The 20,272-nt window shown below is 43.5% G+C and overlaps 1 protein-coding gene across 2 annotated transcripts in view; it reads right to left on the bottom strand.

The window, feature by feature from the left end:
* The window catches only part of SYNE3 (spectrin repeat containing nuclear envelope family member 3), an 89,476-nt gene that overhangs the window by 54,732 nt on the left and 14,472 nt on the right, over positions 1–20,272 (bottom strand). Inside the window, exons 1-3 of one of the 2 annotated variants that reach the window (XM_081909976.1) lie at positions 10,658–10,782; positions 8,943–9,018; positions 547–704 (exon numbers count right to left, since the gene is read on the bottom strand). In XM_081909976.1, coding sequence (XP_081766102.1) covers positions 547–690 — 144 coding nt within the window. In that variant the 5' untranslated portion in view covers positions 691–704; positions 8,943–9,018; positions 10,658–10,782. Of the gene's footprint in view, positions 1–546; positions 705–8,942; positions 9,019–10,657; positions 10,783–20,272 lie in introns of those variants that run through there. The other variant, XM_081909975.1, reaches the window with a different exon arrangement.

Genomic DNA, 20,272 nt, shown 5'->3' with positions numbered 1-20,272 from the left:
ATTAATGGAACATAAATCATATAAATCAAGTATGACTATAAACTGCCCAGCTCAGAAACAGCAACTTTGGAGCCAAGTTATTTAAAAAGCCAACAGCCAATGAGATTGAGACATTAGCAAGACTAATTTCTGTATGTAACGATGACTGCAGATATGAATTAACCATTAGCTAATTTAATCATTTAATAGGAGAAAAAGACAGGGCACAGAGGACTGGATTGTGATTAAATCAGAAGGATGTGCCATAGCCTTTTGCTTTCAGATGCCTGCAGCCAGGGCCTTCTTTTCAGCTGGAACTCACCAGAACTCAGTTCTGGCACCTCTCAGGGGGCTGCCATTGATATTATAAGAGAACATGGGAGGCACTCATGGCGAGTTCTGGCACCTCTTTTTCTAGAAAAATAGCACTGGGGAGCACATCTGGAGCAGGTCCTCAGACAAGGATCTCAATGTCAGGGCAGGTTCAGATGGTAATCACAGCAGTAACAATATTACATCTGAAAAAAATGTCTGAAGGAAATCAGGTGTGTGGGTGTGGGTGTGTACCTCTGTGTCTCTTAGCCTGGCCTCCAGGGCAGACCTAGGTCCCTTGGTGTTGTCATTGATCCGCAGTCTCTCCTGAATGGTCTTCATCCAATCTACTGCCTTCTCCACGCTGCTGTCAAATTCATCCTGTGGCTGCTGGGTCATTGCATTAGATGAAACTACGGGGGAGAGAGGAGTTTGAACAAGCTTACTTTCCTGAGGCATTACTATAGCGCTGAACCACTTCACTTTGGACTAAGGCTACTCAATGGATTTCAGTCCACTTTTTTTTTTTAAGGCAAGCAACCTGCTGCATGTTTCCTGGACTGCAAATCGGAACGCGGTTCAGTTCTCTGAATTCTGTGATGTAGCCATCTCCTTCAAAAAGGCATATTTGGAAAAACAAATGCATATAAAATGTGCATGGGGGGATACGTTAAAAAATAATGCACTTTTTGTGCAACATTTAAAAAACAAAACAAAACTCGCAGTTGGATACAGAAAGAGGATGGGACTGATTTACCTGTGAAAAACAGATATGAAATAGGCTGATTGTTCCATCTCTGTGGTATGTATTGGGGGGAATTAAAAATCAATAAGCATTACATATTTCCAGTTCCTTGCTCTTTGCTGATTCCAAAACAGGATTTCAGTAGCTTCTCCTAAAGTGTGCAAATGTGCTAATTATCTGCACCATTTGTGCACCTCCATACCAGGGAAAAACGCTTTCTGCTCGTGCCAAATCTGGTATGCCGTTTTGAACCAGGGCCATGTCTGAACTAAGTTCACATGCAGATTGGCAGTGCACCTCTGAATACCAGTTGCAAACTGCAGGCAGGTGAAAGTGCTGTTTTGCTCATGTCCAGCTTGCAGGCTACCCATGGGCTTCTGGCCAGCCACTGTGAGATCAGGATGCTGGACTTTTGGGGCTAGTGGCCCGATCCAGCAGGGCTTGCCTCATGCTCTTATGCCTTCTCTCTGCTCGGCTGGCATGCCCCAAACTTTCAGTTGTGAGGCTTCATTACAACAAACATCCTCTGGGCACATAAAGCTTTCAAATCTGTCACACAAGGTGAGACTTGCCTTCAAGTGGGCAGGGTTCATGTAGGGACAGGGTATATTTCCTCATAGTGAAGAACAAAGGAAAATAGTTTTGAGTGGTGTATACAGAACCTGCCTCCAAGAAGCCTCCACACGGATGGGAATCTGCAATTGCCCAAGCTTCGCTGTGTCAGCTGAAGAATTTTACTGGGCCAATGACTCTTTACGAGAGGGGGTGGTCCCTGCCTGTTTGAAGGAGGCAGTGGTAAAACCACTCCTTAAGAAACCTTTCCTGGAATCAGAAAACCTAACTAACTACCAGCCAGTTCCTAATCTCCCTTTCCTGAGCAAGGTTCTGGAGCGAATGGTCGCAGACCAGATCCAAGCGCTTTTGGAATAAACTGATTTTCTGGATCCATTTCAATCAGGGTTTAGGTCCGGTTTGGGCACAGAAACTGCTTTGGTCACCCCCAACATATTTGACTCTCTATTTGCCAGTGACAGTGACCATAACTACATTATGTCTAAGAAAAGCCCTACACAGCTGAGCCAAAATAAAGTTCAAAACCGGAAAGAAACAGAAAACAAAAAATGGCTATTTCTATCCAAATCTCTCCCCCCACCCTGAATTTTAAAAAAACTTTGTGTCCCTCCTTCCACAGAGGCCAATATCTCTCTCTGGCACTAATTCTAAGCATTAGCTTCCTTCCAGAGACATTGACTGTCTATTAAGTACTATTAATCAGTAATCTCCCTAATGATGGAAAGCCAGCAGCCTCCGCAATACCTTTGACTGCCTGAGCAAGGGTTTCTTAAGCATTTTTATCTTGCAAACAGACAAGCGGGGGTGGCTGATAGCTGATCACCTAATTGGTGGCGACAGTGAGCCCCCCACTCCCAGCCCATGAACTTGGCACTGTTTGCGAACCCAGCTTGCAGAAGAACAGCTGGGAGCTCACTTTCAGCTCCCAAATGGTCCTTTGGAGCCAAATTCCTCACTGTGCCTCACCTGACACCACACATGATTTCAGGTCCAGAGCAGGTGAAATAGCCTTGTAGGCAAAGTTTGGCTTGTATTGGGCCTAGTTAAGGCCACTGAGCTGGATGTTCTCTGTGCCTGCTATAAGGTGGTTGGTTGCAGAGGGAAGGTAACAAGAAATGCAACAAGAAAAGGCTTTGAGAAAAGTAAACACTGTCCTGATCAACAGAGAAGTAAAATTCCATCAAATTTAGAACTACCATCATCACTTCATTTTGTGATGTCTTTAAATGATTGCAGAATCTCTTTGTTAATTCTGCAGTTTCTCTTGACAGTAAAGACATCGGGGAGGAAGACTCAAGTCTGAGGCCTAATCCCAGTCTCTGCCACAGGTACTACCTCAGTTACCTTCTGTCTAAGCCCCACTATTCAAGCATGTTTGTTTGCTTGCTTTTCTTTATCTATTTATACCTTGCCTTTTTACACCGCAATCCTAGAATCCAAGAATTGTAGCATTGGAAGGGACAACGGGGCTCATCTAGTCCAACCCCCTTTAATGCAGGAATCTTTTGCCCTATGTGGGGCTTGAACCCATGGCTCAGAGATTCTGAGTCTCATGCTCTACCAACTGAGCTATTCAAAGTCCTTACGGGACTCAAGGTGGCATGCAGATAAGAATAAGGACCACTAAAAACATAGAAAAAGTAACCATTAAAAAGAAACAATTAAACACTGATAGAATTAAAGCAATATACATAAATATATTAACACCATACCAATCATTACAATGAAAACAGCACACCAGCCCTTTCATTAAAAGTGGTCAGTTTCCCAAAGCCTGTTGGAACAAGAAGGTTTTCACCTGCCAGTGGAAAGACAGCAAGAAGTGAGCCAGTCTAGCTTTCCTAAGGAGGGAGTTCAAAATCTGGGAGCCACCACCGAAAAGACTCTGGACAGTTGTAAGTACAACTGTTCATAGGATCTGTATAAGGCCTTAAGGACTTAAAGACCTGGGACCAGATCTAGATTCACATTTGAGGGTGCACTGGGCAAGGGTTCCGCTGTCCCTTTGCCTATCAGTGGCCCCTGTCAGGCTCATTTGGCTGTGGAAGCAGAGTGCCCAGCAGCACTGCAGAGCTGGGGCTATAAACTCTTTTTAATTTCCCAGAATGCATCAGCAACAGGCCTTGGCAGATGTGAAAGCATCCCAGATGCAGCTGTCAGCAGGGCACACGGGAGCTTAATGTAATTATCTGTGCTTGTTTCACTTCCCAGTTACTCTATATACAACAGCCGTTAAAAAGAGAAGAGAATAACGAGTAATCTTTTTGGCTTTCTACTTCATGTTTTGGGTTTGTCCTTCTTCCTCCTGTCTCAAAGTGCCCTATTTTTAACTGTGTGAATATACTGCTCAGACAGACACACATTTTAAGTATGCCCCCCCCCTCGGTTGGCTTTTCCTTTCGGAGAAAAACAGAGATCTTATCAGAGATGTTTCCCCCTTCCCCCATACAGTGGTTCTCAATCTGTGGATCCTCAGATGTTGTTGGACTGCAACTCCCATCAGCACTGAGCTCTGGCCTTGCTAGCTAGGGGTGATGGGAGTTGTAGTTCAACAACATCTGGGGACCCACAGGTTGAGGAAGGCTGCCCCATCACAAAGCACCATGGGCCACCCCAATGCTTTCATCATCTCAAACACTAGATACTACAAAAATTATTGGAGAAGCACAAGCCCAGCCCAGAGGCCTACATTTTCAGTTAAGTGGCAACTTAATTTAAATGACTAGTCTTAGCAAAGTGAACTGCAGGAACTAGCTACGAGCAACAACTGTATCGCTAGCCAAAAATTCGGGGCATTTCACAAGCAAAAGCCTTCTTTTCAATCCAGCCTATGATCCTGATTTGTGATCCTAGTCTGCAGGCAAGCTCTAACCATAGTTTACTGTTCAGACAAACTAGAAAACTATGGTCTGTCACAAACAAGGTTAGGAAATTGAGAATTATGGCATGCGGCCAGAGGAGGGGAGAATTTGGAATCTGTATGAGGGTCTGTGTTCTTTGGAGCTTGTTCACATTATCCAAGGCACTGCAAAATCCAGAGCAGTGTTTTCTTCTGTTTTAAGTATACCATTTAACTATATTGACACTGAAACAAGCGATCCTTGAGAAGGTGCGCTGACACCTTCATTGTCAATATTTGTCATGCAATCCCGAGAACCTTGCAAAACGTCACTGCTGGTATTCTGTGTATTTTGGGGAGTTATTTTTGTGTCTGTATTGTCTTATTATATAAGCGTAGAGGTGGATTTGTTTTGGGCTGCTCGTTAGTGCAAGAGGAAGTAGACATGAAGGGGCAGTTGAGTGGTTTAAGCATTTCAAATGGAAGACATGCTCAACTGCATTGGCTGAAATTGTTTTGTCCATGGGCAGCACATTTACACTACAAAGTTAAAGTGGTTTAAAAGTGGCATAACTGACATGGCTCTACCATCTCACCCAAGGAGGGATGGATCAAGATCTTGCAGATCAAGAAAAGGTTGTCGCAGCAAAAACTTGAAAATCCTTGGATAACCAAGTATATCAACAATGTCTTTAATTTTAAATTGCTGAATTTTTAAATTCTGATTGAGCATGGATATTTTATCTGTTTAGTGGTGTTTTTATGTTTATATTTTGTGCACACGTTGCACCAGCTGGCATTTTAATTTAGTTTGGTAGTTTTACCTGCTTAGTTGTGTAGGATGTGAAACACATAGCAATTAAGTTCAACATTCCTCGAGTGGACATGAAATGGGATGTTTGCATCAGCCAATAGAAAAACTACCTGTTTCCTCCTGGGCTGGGACAAACTTCCTCTGCATGTGACTAGAGATGGGCGAGACCTTACCTGTCCAGGTGACAAAAGGACCAGGAACAAAGCCCACTCTCTCTCTCTGACTCCATTCCTCATAGAAGCAACATCTCTTTGCTAGAGAGAACACAAAGGAACTATATCCTTATGGAATAGAATCCACGTGTATATACTTTGTAACTAAGTCTGCCTTCAGGGATCCATCTGTGAACTGAATGTGTGAGTAAACTTCTTTTATACATTTACACACGATTGTGTTGTGTCTATTCTTTTTAAGGGGGAGTAAAGGGGATTGCCGGGACCCAGGTGGCGCTGTGGGTTATTCCACAGAGCCTAGGGCTTGCTGATCAGAAGGTCGGTGGTTCAAATTCCCACGACGGGGTGATTTCCCGTTGCTCGGTCCCTGCTCCTGCCAACCTAGCAGTTTGAAAGCACGTCAAAGTGCAAGTAGATAAATAGGTACCGCTCCAACGGGAAGGTAAATGGCGTTTCCGTGTGCTGCTTTGGTTCGCCAGAAGCAGCTTAGTACGCTGGCTCCCTCGGCCAATATAGCGAGATGAGCGCCACAACCCCACAGTCGGCAACGTCTGGACCTAATGGTCAGGGGTCCCTTTACCTTAAAGGGGATTACCAGGAATCCTATATTGAGAAGCTTAAATGAGCTTGGAAGAAGCTAACCACTGTGTATTTAAAAAGGGAATGTTAAAACTCTGCTAAATTATAGAACTGAAGAAGTGTGCGTGCACACGAAAACTCATACCAATAACAAACTTAGTTGGTCTCTAAGGTGCTACTGTAAGGAATTTTTTTATTTTGTTTCAACTACGGCAGACCAACACAACTACCTACGTGTAACTAGAACTTGCTAGCACAAGTTAGGAAGGATATTAAACAATATATTCTCTCCTGCCTCCCTGAACATTCCCACAAGTTGTTTCTACATGTTTGCATTTCCAAAGGCCAGTGTAAAAGCTGAAGCAAACAGAATACCTACATCTTGATCTATCAACATGGCTTTACCAAATAAAGATGGGATGGACCAACCAAAGCTTCTTGCATGTCAGTTTTGCTGGTGCTCAGACATGTTTATCCTGCTTTCTGCAGACTTTCAGAAAGAACACATGAAATTGTACACATTGTACACATTTCAGCACTTTCTCCCTGAAGTACACATTTTGTATGCTTTTTAAAACATCACATATTTACAGTTGCACTTCTGTGATCTGAAATTGTATTTCAAAATCTGGAGAAGTGCTCAGTCTGAGAAAGAATGGCAATACTTCATAATGTGTTTCCTAATCCACTCTTTGTTACCAAAGCTGTTCGGATGAAAAGCAAAACAAAAACGGGCTTCTGAAAATTCCTGGCACTCCTTTTTTAAATACACATTTAAGCCAAAAATCTATACTGTACAAGGCTCCTAAATAGCTCCGGCATGTCTCAGATTACCCCACGTTCCACACCTGACCGCCATCCAAATCCCAATTCTTATGCGAATACTGTATAAAAACATGGAGATACGAGATGCTGCAGAATATTGACCTTGGTTCCCATTTGAGATAATGGATTGCTGTCAACTAAATTTTACCCACTGAAATTAACGCACATGGCTAACCTGGGCCTAATGATTTTAAATAGGTCTATGCTGAGTAAACCTTAGCTGGAGCAATCTTGGCATTTTCCAGCATTACAACTTTTTCAGAACGTTTTCCATTTGGAAATGATCGGCGCTCTGAGTTTCCTTCGGAGAAAGCTACTCAAAATATGTTGGAGTGTGTCAAATGTTATACACAGGCGACAGCCTGGAACTGGCCGATGTCCATAGGATTGTCTGGATCAAATGATCTGAGATAATTATCACACTTGTTAGTACCAATCTAGATAATAAGAACTTTTGAGGCTGCTTGCATGACTTAGGAATGCTGCTCTCTCCTTCCTTTCATTCCGAAGTGAACTTGCTGATTCCTGTCCAATTGTGCTTCATTTATAGAAGAGGCTCCTTTGACGTGGGGGAACCTAGCCCGAAACTCTAACCACTACACTGCACTGCCTCCACTACTGCACACTTCCTTGAAATGCTTGCTTGGAGGAAAGGGCGGGGTAAAAATGCCAAGTGGCGCCTTATTGAGGAGCTGAGTGGGAAAGGGATGTCTGATGCAAAATGCCCAGAAACTCTATGCATATGCATGTTATTTATTTACATTAAGATTGAGATTTCTATTGTTATAGGAATTCTAAGGTCATATATATATATATATATATATATATATATATATATATATATTCATTCATAAATGTACAAGCAAACACATACATAAGTATATAAACCATGCATCTGAAATAGTACAGGAGAACAATCCTGAAGCCATTTTACTCTCCCAAATTGACCTCAAATGTTTCTCTGCAAGGAGGAAGGAAATGGGGAAAGCTTAAGCTTTCCAATTGTCTTTGGACTGTAGGGGCTTACACCTCCCTGTAAATACAGTCTGGCAAGTACAGTATCTGTTAAGCTGAGCACACTATCAATATGTGTAAGAGATTCAGGAACTAAGTATTTACCATCTCAAAGGAATGGCCAGGCTACCCAGAAAAGGCAGTCTGATAAGGCATTATCAGATATCCTGGCAGACAGGAGAGAAGCAACACACTCAAATTTCTGCTGGGGGACCACCTCTTTCTGTGATGTATGTATGATGTTTTGGGGAGTGGTCTTGAGCTACAAGGGTAGGCAATTCCAAAAGTCTATATAAGAGCTTGCACACCAATGTTCTTGGTTCATCTCCTCCCTCCCTGCATGGGAGTAAGATCATGCTTACTAGCTGCTTTGCTTCTCAATACTGTATTCTCTGGTTGGCCTCTGTTATTTTCTCCTACCAATAGAGAACCTACATAAGGACTCTATACAGGATCTTGGATACCCCATAAGGGAAAAAAGCAGTTTTTTCTTATAACACTACAGTGGTACCTCGGGTTAAGTACTTAATTCATTCCGGAGGTCTGTTCTTAACCTGAAATTGTTCTTAACCTGAAGTACCACTTTAGCTAATGGGGCCTCCTGCTGCTGCTGCGCTGCCGGAGCACGATTTCTGTTCTCATCCTGAAGCAAAGTTCTTAACCTGAAGCACTATTTCTGGGTTAGCGGAGTCTGTAACCTGAAGCGTAAGTAACCTGAAGCGTATGTAACCCAAGGTACCACTGTATTCTGTTCTTTAAGCACATATACATTGTGAAGAGTAGCTTGCAACAATTTAAAATGGCAACGTCATGAAATGCAACAAAAAAGCAACCATCAAATAGTTCAAAAAACACAATGAAAAGGCACAGACCACAGCTAAGCATTACATTAAAAAAAAGAACAACAGCAGATACTTAGCAGACAAAAGCCTCCTGAATAACCATGCCTTTTGTAATCTGAAAAAAGACAGCCACAGTTTATCTGCATTGTGCAGACCCTCCCTTTACATACATCCAGCTCGTAAAAAATATATATGGGCATTTTGCTAGTTCTTTCAGAATTGCCAGTAAACATTACATGGAACTTACCTTCAACTTTCAGGCTGTAATCCTTAGCAGGTGTCTGGTGAAAACAGCCCAAATCTATGAAGCCAGCTTCACTTCCCTGAAATAAGAGTTATATTATCAATATATCAAAGGACAGAACAGCTCTTGCACTGATGTTTACCTGGTATCACCAGATTAAATTGACTTCTCTCCTACTGCAGACATCAATCAAGATTCAGATCACTGCAAAACTAGGGGCATGCGTCTGCTAACACTGGGCAAAAACTGTATTTCAAAGGACGGTTGACTTGGTGACCTGTCTGCCTGCTCAGTCAGTCTGTCATCCTGAAGTTACCTGCTACCTGCTGAGAGGTCACTTCAAGGCCCCTTCTTAGGGTTCTTTATCTTTAAATCAGACTTTGACCGGACAGCTCTTCAAATAAAGGATGTCTTCAAATAGAGGACTGTGTTCCGGCAGCTGTTAAAACAGAGCCCCGTCCTCTGAAATGTAGGGCACCCAGCCACCCTAAATACAGATTAAGTTTCATTTTAATATTGCTTAGAAAACCGGCAGGGAAATGCAACACCAGACAATCTCATAGATTACTTTCATCTCTGGGATTTCCCCAACGCATTAAGTGATTGAAAAGAATGGCTGTTGCTGTTATTGCTTTTATAATGCATGCTGGTTACTCTTTCCTATATGATAGCCACAAATCCTGTTTTAACATTTCAGCAGCACTGGTTAGCTTTGATATGACCCTCAAAGCAATGTAGTAAAAGTTAAGGTACGCAAATGCCCCTTTCCCCTAAAAATGGAAAAAATAAAATATTGGACAATGGCAGTTAAGTTACAAGGGGTGGAATTAAAACACTGCAGTTTGCCAGGTGGGAAAATCCCCTCTGCTCCCCTGCACACTGCTCTGGAAGTCCTCCCACCTACCCACCCCCAGCCAATTTCAGACTTCTGCTGATGCAGCTCCTTAGTTGAATCCCGCCCTCAACAATTTAATTGAGTGATCCTTGCTGCATTGTAACAATTATTCAAAGCTACTCCTAATGCTGGGAGTTGACAGCATTAATATAACATGGCACAGCAAGTCAAGGGCGCAACATGGGAGTCACTAGGATTGGTGTGCACAACTTTTTTCTTGTAAACCGCTTACAGGGTTTTGCTACAATTGAGCAGCATATAAATTACATTAAATCAAATAAAAGCAAATAGGTGTAAGCTCTGTTTATCCTTTTTCATGCAGCATGCAGGAGCGTACTGCTGTGGCTGAATTCACCAGCCTACCTGCAAAAAGTTAAAAACTACTGCTCTTTTGAGCATACTTTTTGCAAACCTTAATAACAAACAGATCACCTGGCAAACCAGCAAGAGGTTTTTGTGGCAAAGATTAATTGTTTCTGAAGTTAGAAATTAATTGCAAGTCCTGCAGGATGCCCCGTGCCAAAAACACAATCATATCCTTAATGGCATGGTAGCAGCATTAATTGCAGGATGAAAGCGCAACTATGCTAATGCTGTTCTTGTTTGCACCGCGAGAAAACTTATTAGAGAAGACTATCTGATCACAATCGCTCTGGGCACCAAACTTTTGGAAGGAACTCAAAGCCATGTGCTCCAGGATAATTAAAACTGCTCCTAGATGATCTAGCCATTCAGCTTCTTTTCATAACAGCATCGGCCCTGAGTGCTTCATATTGCAAAACAACCCTGACAAAAAGCAAATACCAGTTATGCAAAGGCTTGCCTGAATCTGAGAAGACCGACCAACAACTCCATCTCCACGCTGCTCTCCCTTCAGGAAGCAAATCAACTGTTACAAACCCCACATTGCACAGATAAGTTTTTGAACCGCAGAACACAGTTTTGGAATTGAGTAAAATAGGCTGTTTTCTTGCATGACTCATTTTTGCCTGGACCTCTGCAGTTTTCCATAAATTAGTCACCCACCCTCCCACTGAGCATATATGCCAGGCATTGTGGGTCAGAGGCACAGACAACATCTGCTTTCAATCCCTGAAAGTATTTCTTTCTCAGCCAATTGGTACATTCAATTCTGCAGGGACGCTGGAGTATCATAGGAACATAGGAATCTGCCTTCCAAGTCAGACCTTGGTCCACCTAACTCAGTCTAGTCTACAGCAGCCTTTCTCAACCTTGGATCCCCAGAAGTTGTTGGACTACAAGTCCCATCATCCCTGTGCTGCTAGCTAGGGATGGTGGGAGTTCTAGTCCAACAACATCTGGGGACCCAAGGTTAAAAAAGGCTGGGTTGTAGTGACTGGCAGTATTATCATCTGCATTTCAAGGTTTGTTTCGCTCATGCTGGAGAAGAGGAGCAAGCAGGAGTGATCAAGCAGCACAACACAAACCAGGAACATGGATTCATCGTGATGTGCAAATTAAAAGCCTTAATAGTATAGTTATGACATGCTTTTATAAATCTTTAGGTGCCTTGATTGGGGAGATATGGGAATGTAAGTTCAAATCCCCACTCAAACAACAAAGCCAATTAAGTGGGCTTGGGCTTATTCAACTTATAATAATATAATAAGAATTTATTATTTATACCCTACCCATCTGACTGGGTCTTCCCAGCCACTCTGGGCAGCTTCCAACCAAATATCAAAAACAATACAGTGTCAGACATTAAAAACTTCCCTAAACAGGGCCGCCTTCAGGTGTCTTTTAAAAGTTGTTTATTGCCTTGACATCTGCTGGGAGGGCATTCCATAGGGCAGGCGCCACTACTGAGAAGGCCCTTTGCCTGGTTCCTTGTAACCTCACTTCTCACAGCGAGGGAACCACCAGAAGGCCCTCAGTGCTGGATCGGATTGTTGTGCAGCTAAAATGCTGCTTTGAGCTTCTTCATATTGAAGAATGGGACACAGCTGTAGCAAGCCATAAATTTAATAGGATTTGGAGAATTCGCAACCAGACATGATGTGGAGAATTCACAATTAGGATTTGGAGAACCCCTCTCTGTTTCAAATACAAAACGAGAAGTTGTCCTCTGAAGTTAGAGCAAAACCTAACTTTCTGTGTGCATTTCTTTTTTTGCAAGTAGTAGATAGAGGCAGGAGAGGATGGGAGAAATGAAGAAGAAACAGAAAGGAAGTAATGAGTAAGAGGGGAGAGGGGAAAAAAGCCCAACTAAGATCAGTTTATAGAACAGGAATTAAAAGAAGATGCTTTATGCAGGGAAGGGCTGGGACTTAGAAGCTATGCTGCAGATGTAGAAGATCCCAGTTTTAACCACTGGTCTCTTCTCTTCAAAGGAGCAGGGCTTGAGAAGACCCTTCATGAGATCTGGAGACCTACTGTCAAGGAAGCCCAGGTTTGGGGAACCTGTGGCCTTCCACATGTTGCCAGACAACATCTCCCATCATCCTTGACCACTAGCCATGCTGTAGCTGATGGAAGCTAGAGTCCATCTATATCTGGAGTGCCAGAGGTTCTGTGTCCCTGCAGTAGACAATGCTGAGCAGTAGACAATGCTGACGCTGTAAAAGGCAACTTCATATTGCTAGTCAACCATAACACCCATTACTCTTTTTCCAGGGATTGAGGCAATGAGAGTTTTCCTTTTCTTTACGTATTTTTGTTAAGCAGTAGTACTATTGCAAACAGCAGGTGCAGAGGCAGTTTTAGGAGAGTGCGACTGGCTCCCATGCACTAAGCATCAAAATGAAAAGGGCGCCACAACAACATTCCCCTGGTCCTATCTGTCCCCTATCCCACTTAACAGCTATTTATTTAACAAAAATCACGTATGCACCTGATGGCGAATGTTACATCTACTGTAGTTTGGCCTTAACACACACTGAAACCTAATATTTTACTTCCTCCTCTTTTAATACTGTCAACTAGTCCCCATTCATCAGGCGTCTTGTCAGGTTTTTATAAGTTTCAAACATTACTCTTCTGTGCAAGTTAACAGGTTTATTTGATGGTGACCTGGGCTCCACAGAGTTTTTCCTCGGGGATTATCTCTATTTAAATCTTATTCGCCTTTTCAACAGAGCAACCCCTGCTGTGTGCCGGCCTTTAGTTGCATAAAGGGATTCTCTGGAGTCAGACAGCGGCCTGCTCTTCCCCTGTCATCTATACAGTCGTGTGGGAGACAAACAGGAGAAATAGGAACCATTTATTTGCTTACTTATTTCACAGTGTTTATATACTGCTTGATTGCAATAAAACCTCAAAGTGGTTTACAAAAAAATATAAATAAAGAAAGAATAAAATTGTCAAGGAGAACCAGTTAAAAGCAATGATTTAAAACAGTAAAAATATAATAATTAAGATCAATGATAAGCTAAAAACCAGATTAAAACATGTGCTGGTATTCTACGGGTCTGGACAGACCGCTTGCCTAAACAAAGGTGTTTTTAGCAAGCACTGAAAAGAATACAGCAAAGTTGCCTGCCTGGTGTCAATAGGCAGGAAGTTCCAAAGTGCATGTGCTGTCACACTTCAAGCTATATTTCTTACAAATATAAGAAGCAAATATTATGTGGCCAGTTTTGCAGATCGAAGTGGTTGAGGAGGCATATATGCATAGCTGTCAACTTACAGATTTGAAAATAAGGGACCAGCGGCCTCAAAAATAAGGGATCAGCAGGCAAAATAAGGGATTTTCCTAGCACAGGTATGTTCAACTTCTGGGCCCCTCCGAGCCAAAGGCAGAAAGTCCAGCCAGCAGCCAAACAAAGCCTCAAGTGGTGGTTCCCACAGCACAGCAACCCAGCAAAGGGGATGCAGCAAGGAAAACCACCATCACCTCTCCGCTGGGAAGCGCTGAGCAAAGGCGAGTCCCCAGGCAACGTGACCGATTTGATCGGCACAAGGCAATGCAAGCTCCACCCACCCAGTCATTCTTAGACTCCTTATTGGGTGAGCAATGCAGCCAAGCAACACAGTTGGAGCCTCCCTCCTTCCTGGCCAGCAGGGAGGGAGGGAGAGGAGCTGCTTCCTTTGAAACCTGGGAAATTTAAGGGACATCATCAACAGCAGCGGGACACAGCGCTGGGATAAGGGACTTTCCCACCAAATAAGGGACGGTTGACAGATATGCATATATGGGGGAAGGAGATTTTGCAAGACTCTTGTTTCCTTTAATATATAAAATGGACTCCTCCTAGTTTCTGCCTTATTCTATTTTTTCCTGTTTCAACAGTTTCAGATGGAGTTTTGACAAAGCTTAGCTTTTTAATTCGCACAAGGAACCCAGAGTACTGCCTAATACCAGGTCAAATGATTTGTCTGTGGTGCTGAAAGGCAGCAACCCCTTCAGGTGCCAGTCAAAGTTCTATCCCATCAACGGCTTCTCTGATCTTTCTGTAACTGGAAATGCCAGTACAGTAGTTTCAACTCAGGAGCCTTCTGTATGCAGCAAGTCAAACTGTACATTACATGACTAGGAATCCGCAATGGAAGTGATTTGTGGACATTTATACCTTAATGTTTTGATGGGATTGTTTTAGTGTGCATTTTTGTTTACTCCATATGCTGTGCAACCGTTTTCTATGTTTTTGTAAACCACTTTGAAGCCATTTCAGCATTAGGCAGTACAGACGTACCTTGGATCCTGAACACTTTGCAAGTTGAAAGTTTTGGCTCCCAAACGCCGCAAACCCAGAAGTGAGTGTTCTGGTTTGCAAACATTCTTTGGAACCCGAACGTCCGATGCGGCTTCTGATTGGCTGCAGGAGCTTCCTGCAGCCAATCGGAAGCCATGCCTTGGTTTCTGAATGTTTTGGAAGTCAAACGGACTTCCGGAATGGATTCCGTTTGACTTCCGAGGTACCACTGTATATAAATTAATAAATGCTACTCATAATAGTACTTGTGCCCCTTTTGCAGGACAGATTCCTGCATGGCTTGAAACCAGTACTGCTGTTTTATTATATTTGTGTTATTGGCTGCCTTGTGCACCATTTGGTGGAAAGACAGGATACAAATATAACAAAGCAACAACAAGCAAGCTAATAAACAAATGTTCTCAATGAGAAAGTAGCTCAGATAGCCAGGGTTGTCAGCTTGAATAAAATATTAGGGGGGGCAGGTAAGCCCTTCTTCGCATAACTGATCACATGACATGGCACACACCCACACACCATTTGAACGGCAATGTGCCTATCAACTTTAAGGGGGCCCCAGTCCTCTCAGATATTTTAGGGGGGGGCTGAAGACCCCTCTGCCCCTAGGAGTTGGCTCCTATGCAGATAGCTCAGCCAGACATTTAAGTCTGCATGGTAAAAGGAAATAATTTCAAACCATGCAGCAAATCCTCTCCCATAGCCAGGCATTAGAGATAACAAATCTCAAAGTTCCCTGTGAAAAGGGATTGACTGCTAAACCACTCTGGGAACTGCAGGTCTGGGAGGGGAACAGGGGTCTCGCACCAACCCTCAAACCCTTAGTAAACTGCAGCTCCCAGATTATGGGGCGGGGGGGGGGCATGTCTGTTCAAAGTGATATCACAATGCTTTAAATGTATGATGTGAACATGGCCTTAATTCACCTGGAAATGGTGAGAACTACTGTCAGGGATTTTTGAACTAATTCAGCAAACTTTGTTTAACCAAGCTACAGTAGTTCATTCTGTGCAGTGCAAATGCTGCACTGCCTGTCCTTGATCTAGGAACCTCCCAGGCAAAAAAATTGAGATGCAGTGGTAGGAAGGGTTTTGATAGCATCCTGGTGTGGTCTTGTACCAGGAGTAATTCTGCAGCTAGATGTGGGCTTAGCTACAGTTGATCATAAATCCATCAGGTCTTCTCTTGGATTTGCTGAATGATGGACAGGGAAACCTTCGCCATGAAACGCACAGAAAGTGATAGAGTTACTGAAAGGATTACTTTGGCCCACTAATTAATCTGCAGTACTTAACTGGTGCCGCCCTTTGCCGTCTAGTGTCTGTTTTCAGGGTGGAAGCCTGCAACTCTCCTCTGTGCCTATAAGGCTTTTAAGGCAAAGAAGGGAGCTTTTTAAACTAGCCCAGCATGTATCTAAGTGTGATCACAAAAGGGCGCTCACTGGGAGCCTGCTGGGTAATAAATAGTTAATAACACTTTTATGCATTGCTAGCATTCAACCAGCTGGGAATGCCAGCGTCCAGCCCTGGCACATGAAAAGAAGTGTGTCTGAACATGCACAGAGCACCTTTTTCCTTGCCCATGAAAAGGGGACAATGCTGGCCTAAGTGACGCTGGCCCTTTTCATTTTAGAATTGGGTACTGCCTAAATCCTCAAGGATTAAGAAAGCAATTTAAGAATATTGTCAGCGCAGAATAATTTCAGGGTGGCGATAACCTTGCAGCTGCCTGACTCTAAGAATTCTCCCTAAGCAGGCTTTTTGAATCATATGTTTATCCCTGCTCATCTCCCTGCTTAAACTGGGATTTGGCACTCTATGAGAAAACAGGCTTCCCTCAAAAGAGGTACCAGTCACGGGATATTGCCTGGGGACAGGAGACATTTACAATTCATGTGGCTTTGTAGTGATTTTGTTAGCTCCAGGTGGCTGACAGCAAGTCCAGTGCCTGATGGGAAAGATCTGTATATACCATAACAAAGGCAGATTTAAAGAGGGATTTATTTAAAAGAGGATCTGGTAGCTTTGAAGAATGCAATGAAGAGATTTACTACCCTTCCAAATGTACAGTGGAAGATAGCACAGTGTATGTGTAGCACTGGCAGCTGTTCCAATATTTTTAAGTGATACCATCTCCAAATTGCTGCTCCTTACTCCCCTCTCCCCTTCCACAGAGGATATATTTTATTTACACAAATATCTATCTCCATTTTCTCCTCTGAAAGGAAATGCTCAAAGCAGCAAATGAAGTAGAAAAGCAAACACAGGAAATAACATTAGCAACATGGAGCTCCAACCCAGAAATGCTCATGACATGAGCCACACACGATCAGGTCTTGTGGCTGACTTTTGTAAAAGCAGTGGGTCAGTTCAGGTACCATAATCCCTGTGTTATAAAACGTGGGTAAAATCTACAGCTTATCCTTACACCTGAACGGGAAACTGTGACTTAATGGCCTGGTTCAGGACGTAATTTAGTTCCATGCAACGGAGGCTGGGAAAGCCTTGGTCTCTCACACTTTCCCTTTCCCTCTCCTTTGGTCAGTTGCAAGCAGTGGCGGAGGTACCATCTCCAGCACCCAGGGCAGGACGCTGAGGGCGGGGCAAACTGCCTGGTGATGCACGCGCGATGTCCATACAGACTGCGCACGTGTGGCAGCCCGTATGGTTCTTGTGTGAGAGGAGCCCATACTGACTGCATGTGCCCTCGGCTGCTCTACAGCTGGGGGGTGGAAGGGGCCATCTTGTCACCCCCCAGAGTGTCATCCAGGGAGGCCACTTCATACGCCCTTGGTTACAAGGAGATCAGAAGCATCCATGCCCATGTTTAAACTAGCCACAGTTTCTCACTATATCTGAAAAGGATAAACCGTGGATAGTTAAAACCATAGTTTACAGAAATACACCAAGGTCAAATCATGGTTTATGATCCTGATTTGTTCCAAGAAACCTTTGACTACAATTTTCGATTCAGATGTTAATGAAAAACTGAGGTTAACATGGTTTATGACCCTGATTCGTTCCCATAAAACCTTTAACTACAGTTTCTGATTCAGATGTTAATGACAAACTGAGGTTAACATAAGAACATAAGAGCCTGCTGGATCATGCTAACCTTCCCTCTGGACCAGCATCCTGTCTTACAGGGGCCAACCAAATGCTTCTGGGAAACCCACAACCAGGACCTGAGCTTCTGCAGTTTCCAGCAACTGATATTCAGAAGCATCACCGTCTTCTTTGACTGTGGAGGCAGCGCACAGCTCTCATAGCTAGCAGCCGCTGATAAGTCTTATTCTTCAGTCCACTGCCCAGAAATGCACCAAGCTGTTGGCACTTCCATTCTTCCTCTGCCAGCACACGGTGGGCTAGCAATTTTCTGCGCAGGCTAATGACTTTTGAGGAAATTATTTCCAAAGCTGTGAAGCCACAGTCTGCACACAGCTCCCACGCCAAGCCCTTTGTGCTGAATAAACACAGCGACGGGCCAAGCTGCCTCCTCCCAAACTTCACAGGGGTTTTTGCCAGCTTGTGTCACGCAGAACATAACACAGGCCGTCACCTGCCACCCTCTGCTGCATTCCGCCAGGAATGAAAAATGTGTGTCTTCCCAGGGGCCCAAGAGAAACCTGTCAGGTCACATGTGCAATGTAAGCAATGCGACTCCCATTAACCTGTCACTAATTCAGCCTGGAGAGAATGGCGTATTGTGCTTTATTTCTTTTAAGGGCTGTGCTCCTCATGTTCTCCGCTGAAGTTGCCAGGAAGATAGTTAAGCTGTCACTTAAAGAGTTGGGAGGAGGCCAGCTCCTCTTAAACCACCAGGCGCTGATCAGATAGTAATGACTCTCAGTCACCGCTGACCTGATCTGGAGAGACACCAGCCACCCAGGTCTCAAATCTCTTTATTAAAGCTCCTTCGGGTCGGTTAGCAGAGTCACCTTTGACTGGTTAGGTACAGGTGCCTACTTGGGGGAAAAATGTTTAGCGGAACTGTCCCCTTGCCATTCATTTGTTCCAGTAATTACTGGTATTGCAGGCTTTAAGTGCTTCAGGTAGTAGATTAATCAACTAAATGCTAGTTGATTAATTGGCAGGGATCATTTTAATGGGTTCGGGCAAACCCATTAAACCCAAACTCTCTGGGTTTAATGGACAGAGTTATCTGGCTGTATTTAAGCACCTGATTCTTGTTTGAGGTGACTTATACTGATGTTTGAGGTGACTTATACTGATGTTTATTTCATTTTGAAATGGCACCCCAGCGGTTGCCAATCCCTTTGGGGCTAGGGGGCAGATTTGCAAACCGGAGAAACAGTGGTGGGCAGCACGACACACCGTAACTATGCACAAACCATGTGGATACATGGTGCAACCACCAACGCACTACACCAGCTCCCTGATCCTTTCAGCTGGAATTATTTGATTCAGAGACCTTCTCTGCATGTAAGGCAGATGATCTACCCACTGAGATATGCTGCTTAATTGGGGATATTAGGTGCCTTCCCTGATGCCACATCACTGGTGATATGTATTAAATCCTCTATGGTCATGCTGCTTAACTTATACCAGCCTTGTATTTAAGCACGAGCTTGGCAGCCGTAGGCAAGAAGGCACCGCACAGAAGCGAGTAAGCAGGCTGGCAGAAAATACTTCCTCCTGCTATGGGAATGCAGTGGGCAGCTGACTTAGACACAGAGCTCTCTGTCCTTCTTCTGTCATCTCCTGGCAACCTAGGATCCCCCTCCCCCCAGGGTATTATTATTATTATTTTACAAGGCTGGTTCTCAGATGAAAAAGCTCAAATAGCCTTGCCAGCCAAACGGTTGTATTGTTGTGCTGTGGGTTTTCTGGGGGAACTGTTAAATTGGGAGCATTTCGGGGGGGGGGGGCTTTATGCAAACCAGGCCAATTTGCATATGACAATTTTCATTGTTTTTCTTTTTTCTTTTACTTTGGATTGGACGAGCATTCTTTTCCCATGGGCGTTTTCCAGAGATGATTTGAAAACTTTCACGCTGGGTTAAACCAGTGTTTTTCAACCTTTTTTGGGCAAAGGCACACTTGTTTCATGAAAAAAATCACGAGGCACACCACCATTAGAAAATGTTAAAAAAATTAACTCTGTGCCTATATTGACTATATATAAAGTAATTCTCTTGAATAGGAATCAAATAAACACAAAGAAAGTATTTTATAATTACTTTATTATGAAATAGTAAGTAAACAGAAATATGAAAAATTATAAAATACTTTATTTTTAAATCTTTCAAATTTTTCAATTTTTCCCACGGCACACCAGGCCGTGCCAGTGGTTGAAAAAACTGGGTTAAACAAGATAGTGACTTCACCCGGAAAATCTGTTTTCCGGGGTAAGCTTTTTGGCATTTCCCCTCTTGTTGCCCTGACGCGTTCCTGGGCTACCCCTCTGAGCACATGCAGTCTACAGTTGCAAAGCACAGCATGGGAATGACTGGAGAGTCAGTGCTGTGGGGCAATTCCTTGCAAGCTGACCCATTAGAAAGGAAGGGCTCTAGCCTCCTGCTTCATCTGACATGCTTCAGTCTTTCCTTCCAAGAAGATCAGAGGTTGTGTGTGTGTGTGTGTGTGTGTGTGTGCAAGGACACAGACCAGCAACTCACTTGCATCCACATGCAAGGAATGGTCACCAGCTGTGTTTGAATCTACTTAAAGATAAGTTTTACATTTAACAACAACAACATTTTTTATTATTTATACCCCGCCCATCTGGCTGGGTTTCCCTAGCCA

The sequence above is a fragment of the Podarcis melisellensis genome (assembly GCF_964234715.1).
Source record: "Podarcis melisellensis genome assembly, chromosome: 1".
Classification (NCBI taxonomy): domain Eukaryota; kingdom Metazoa; phylum Chordata; class Lepidosauria; order Squamata; family Lacertidae; genus Podarcis; species Podarcis melisellensis.
The sequence above is the reverse complement of the archived record's forward strand: the minus strand, read 5'-3'. Positions and strand labels throughout refer to the sequence as shown.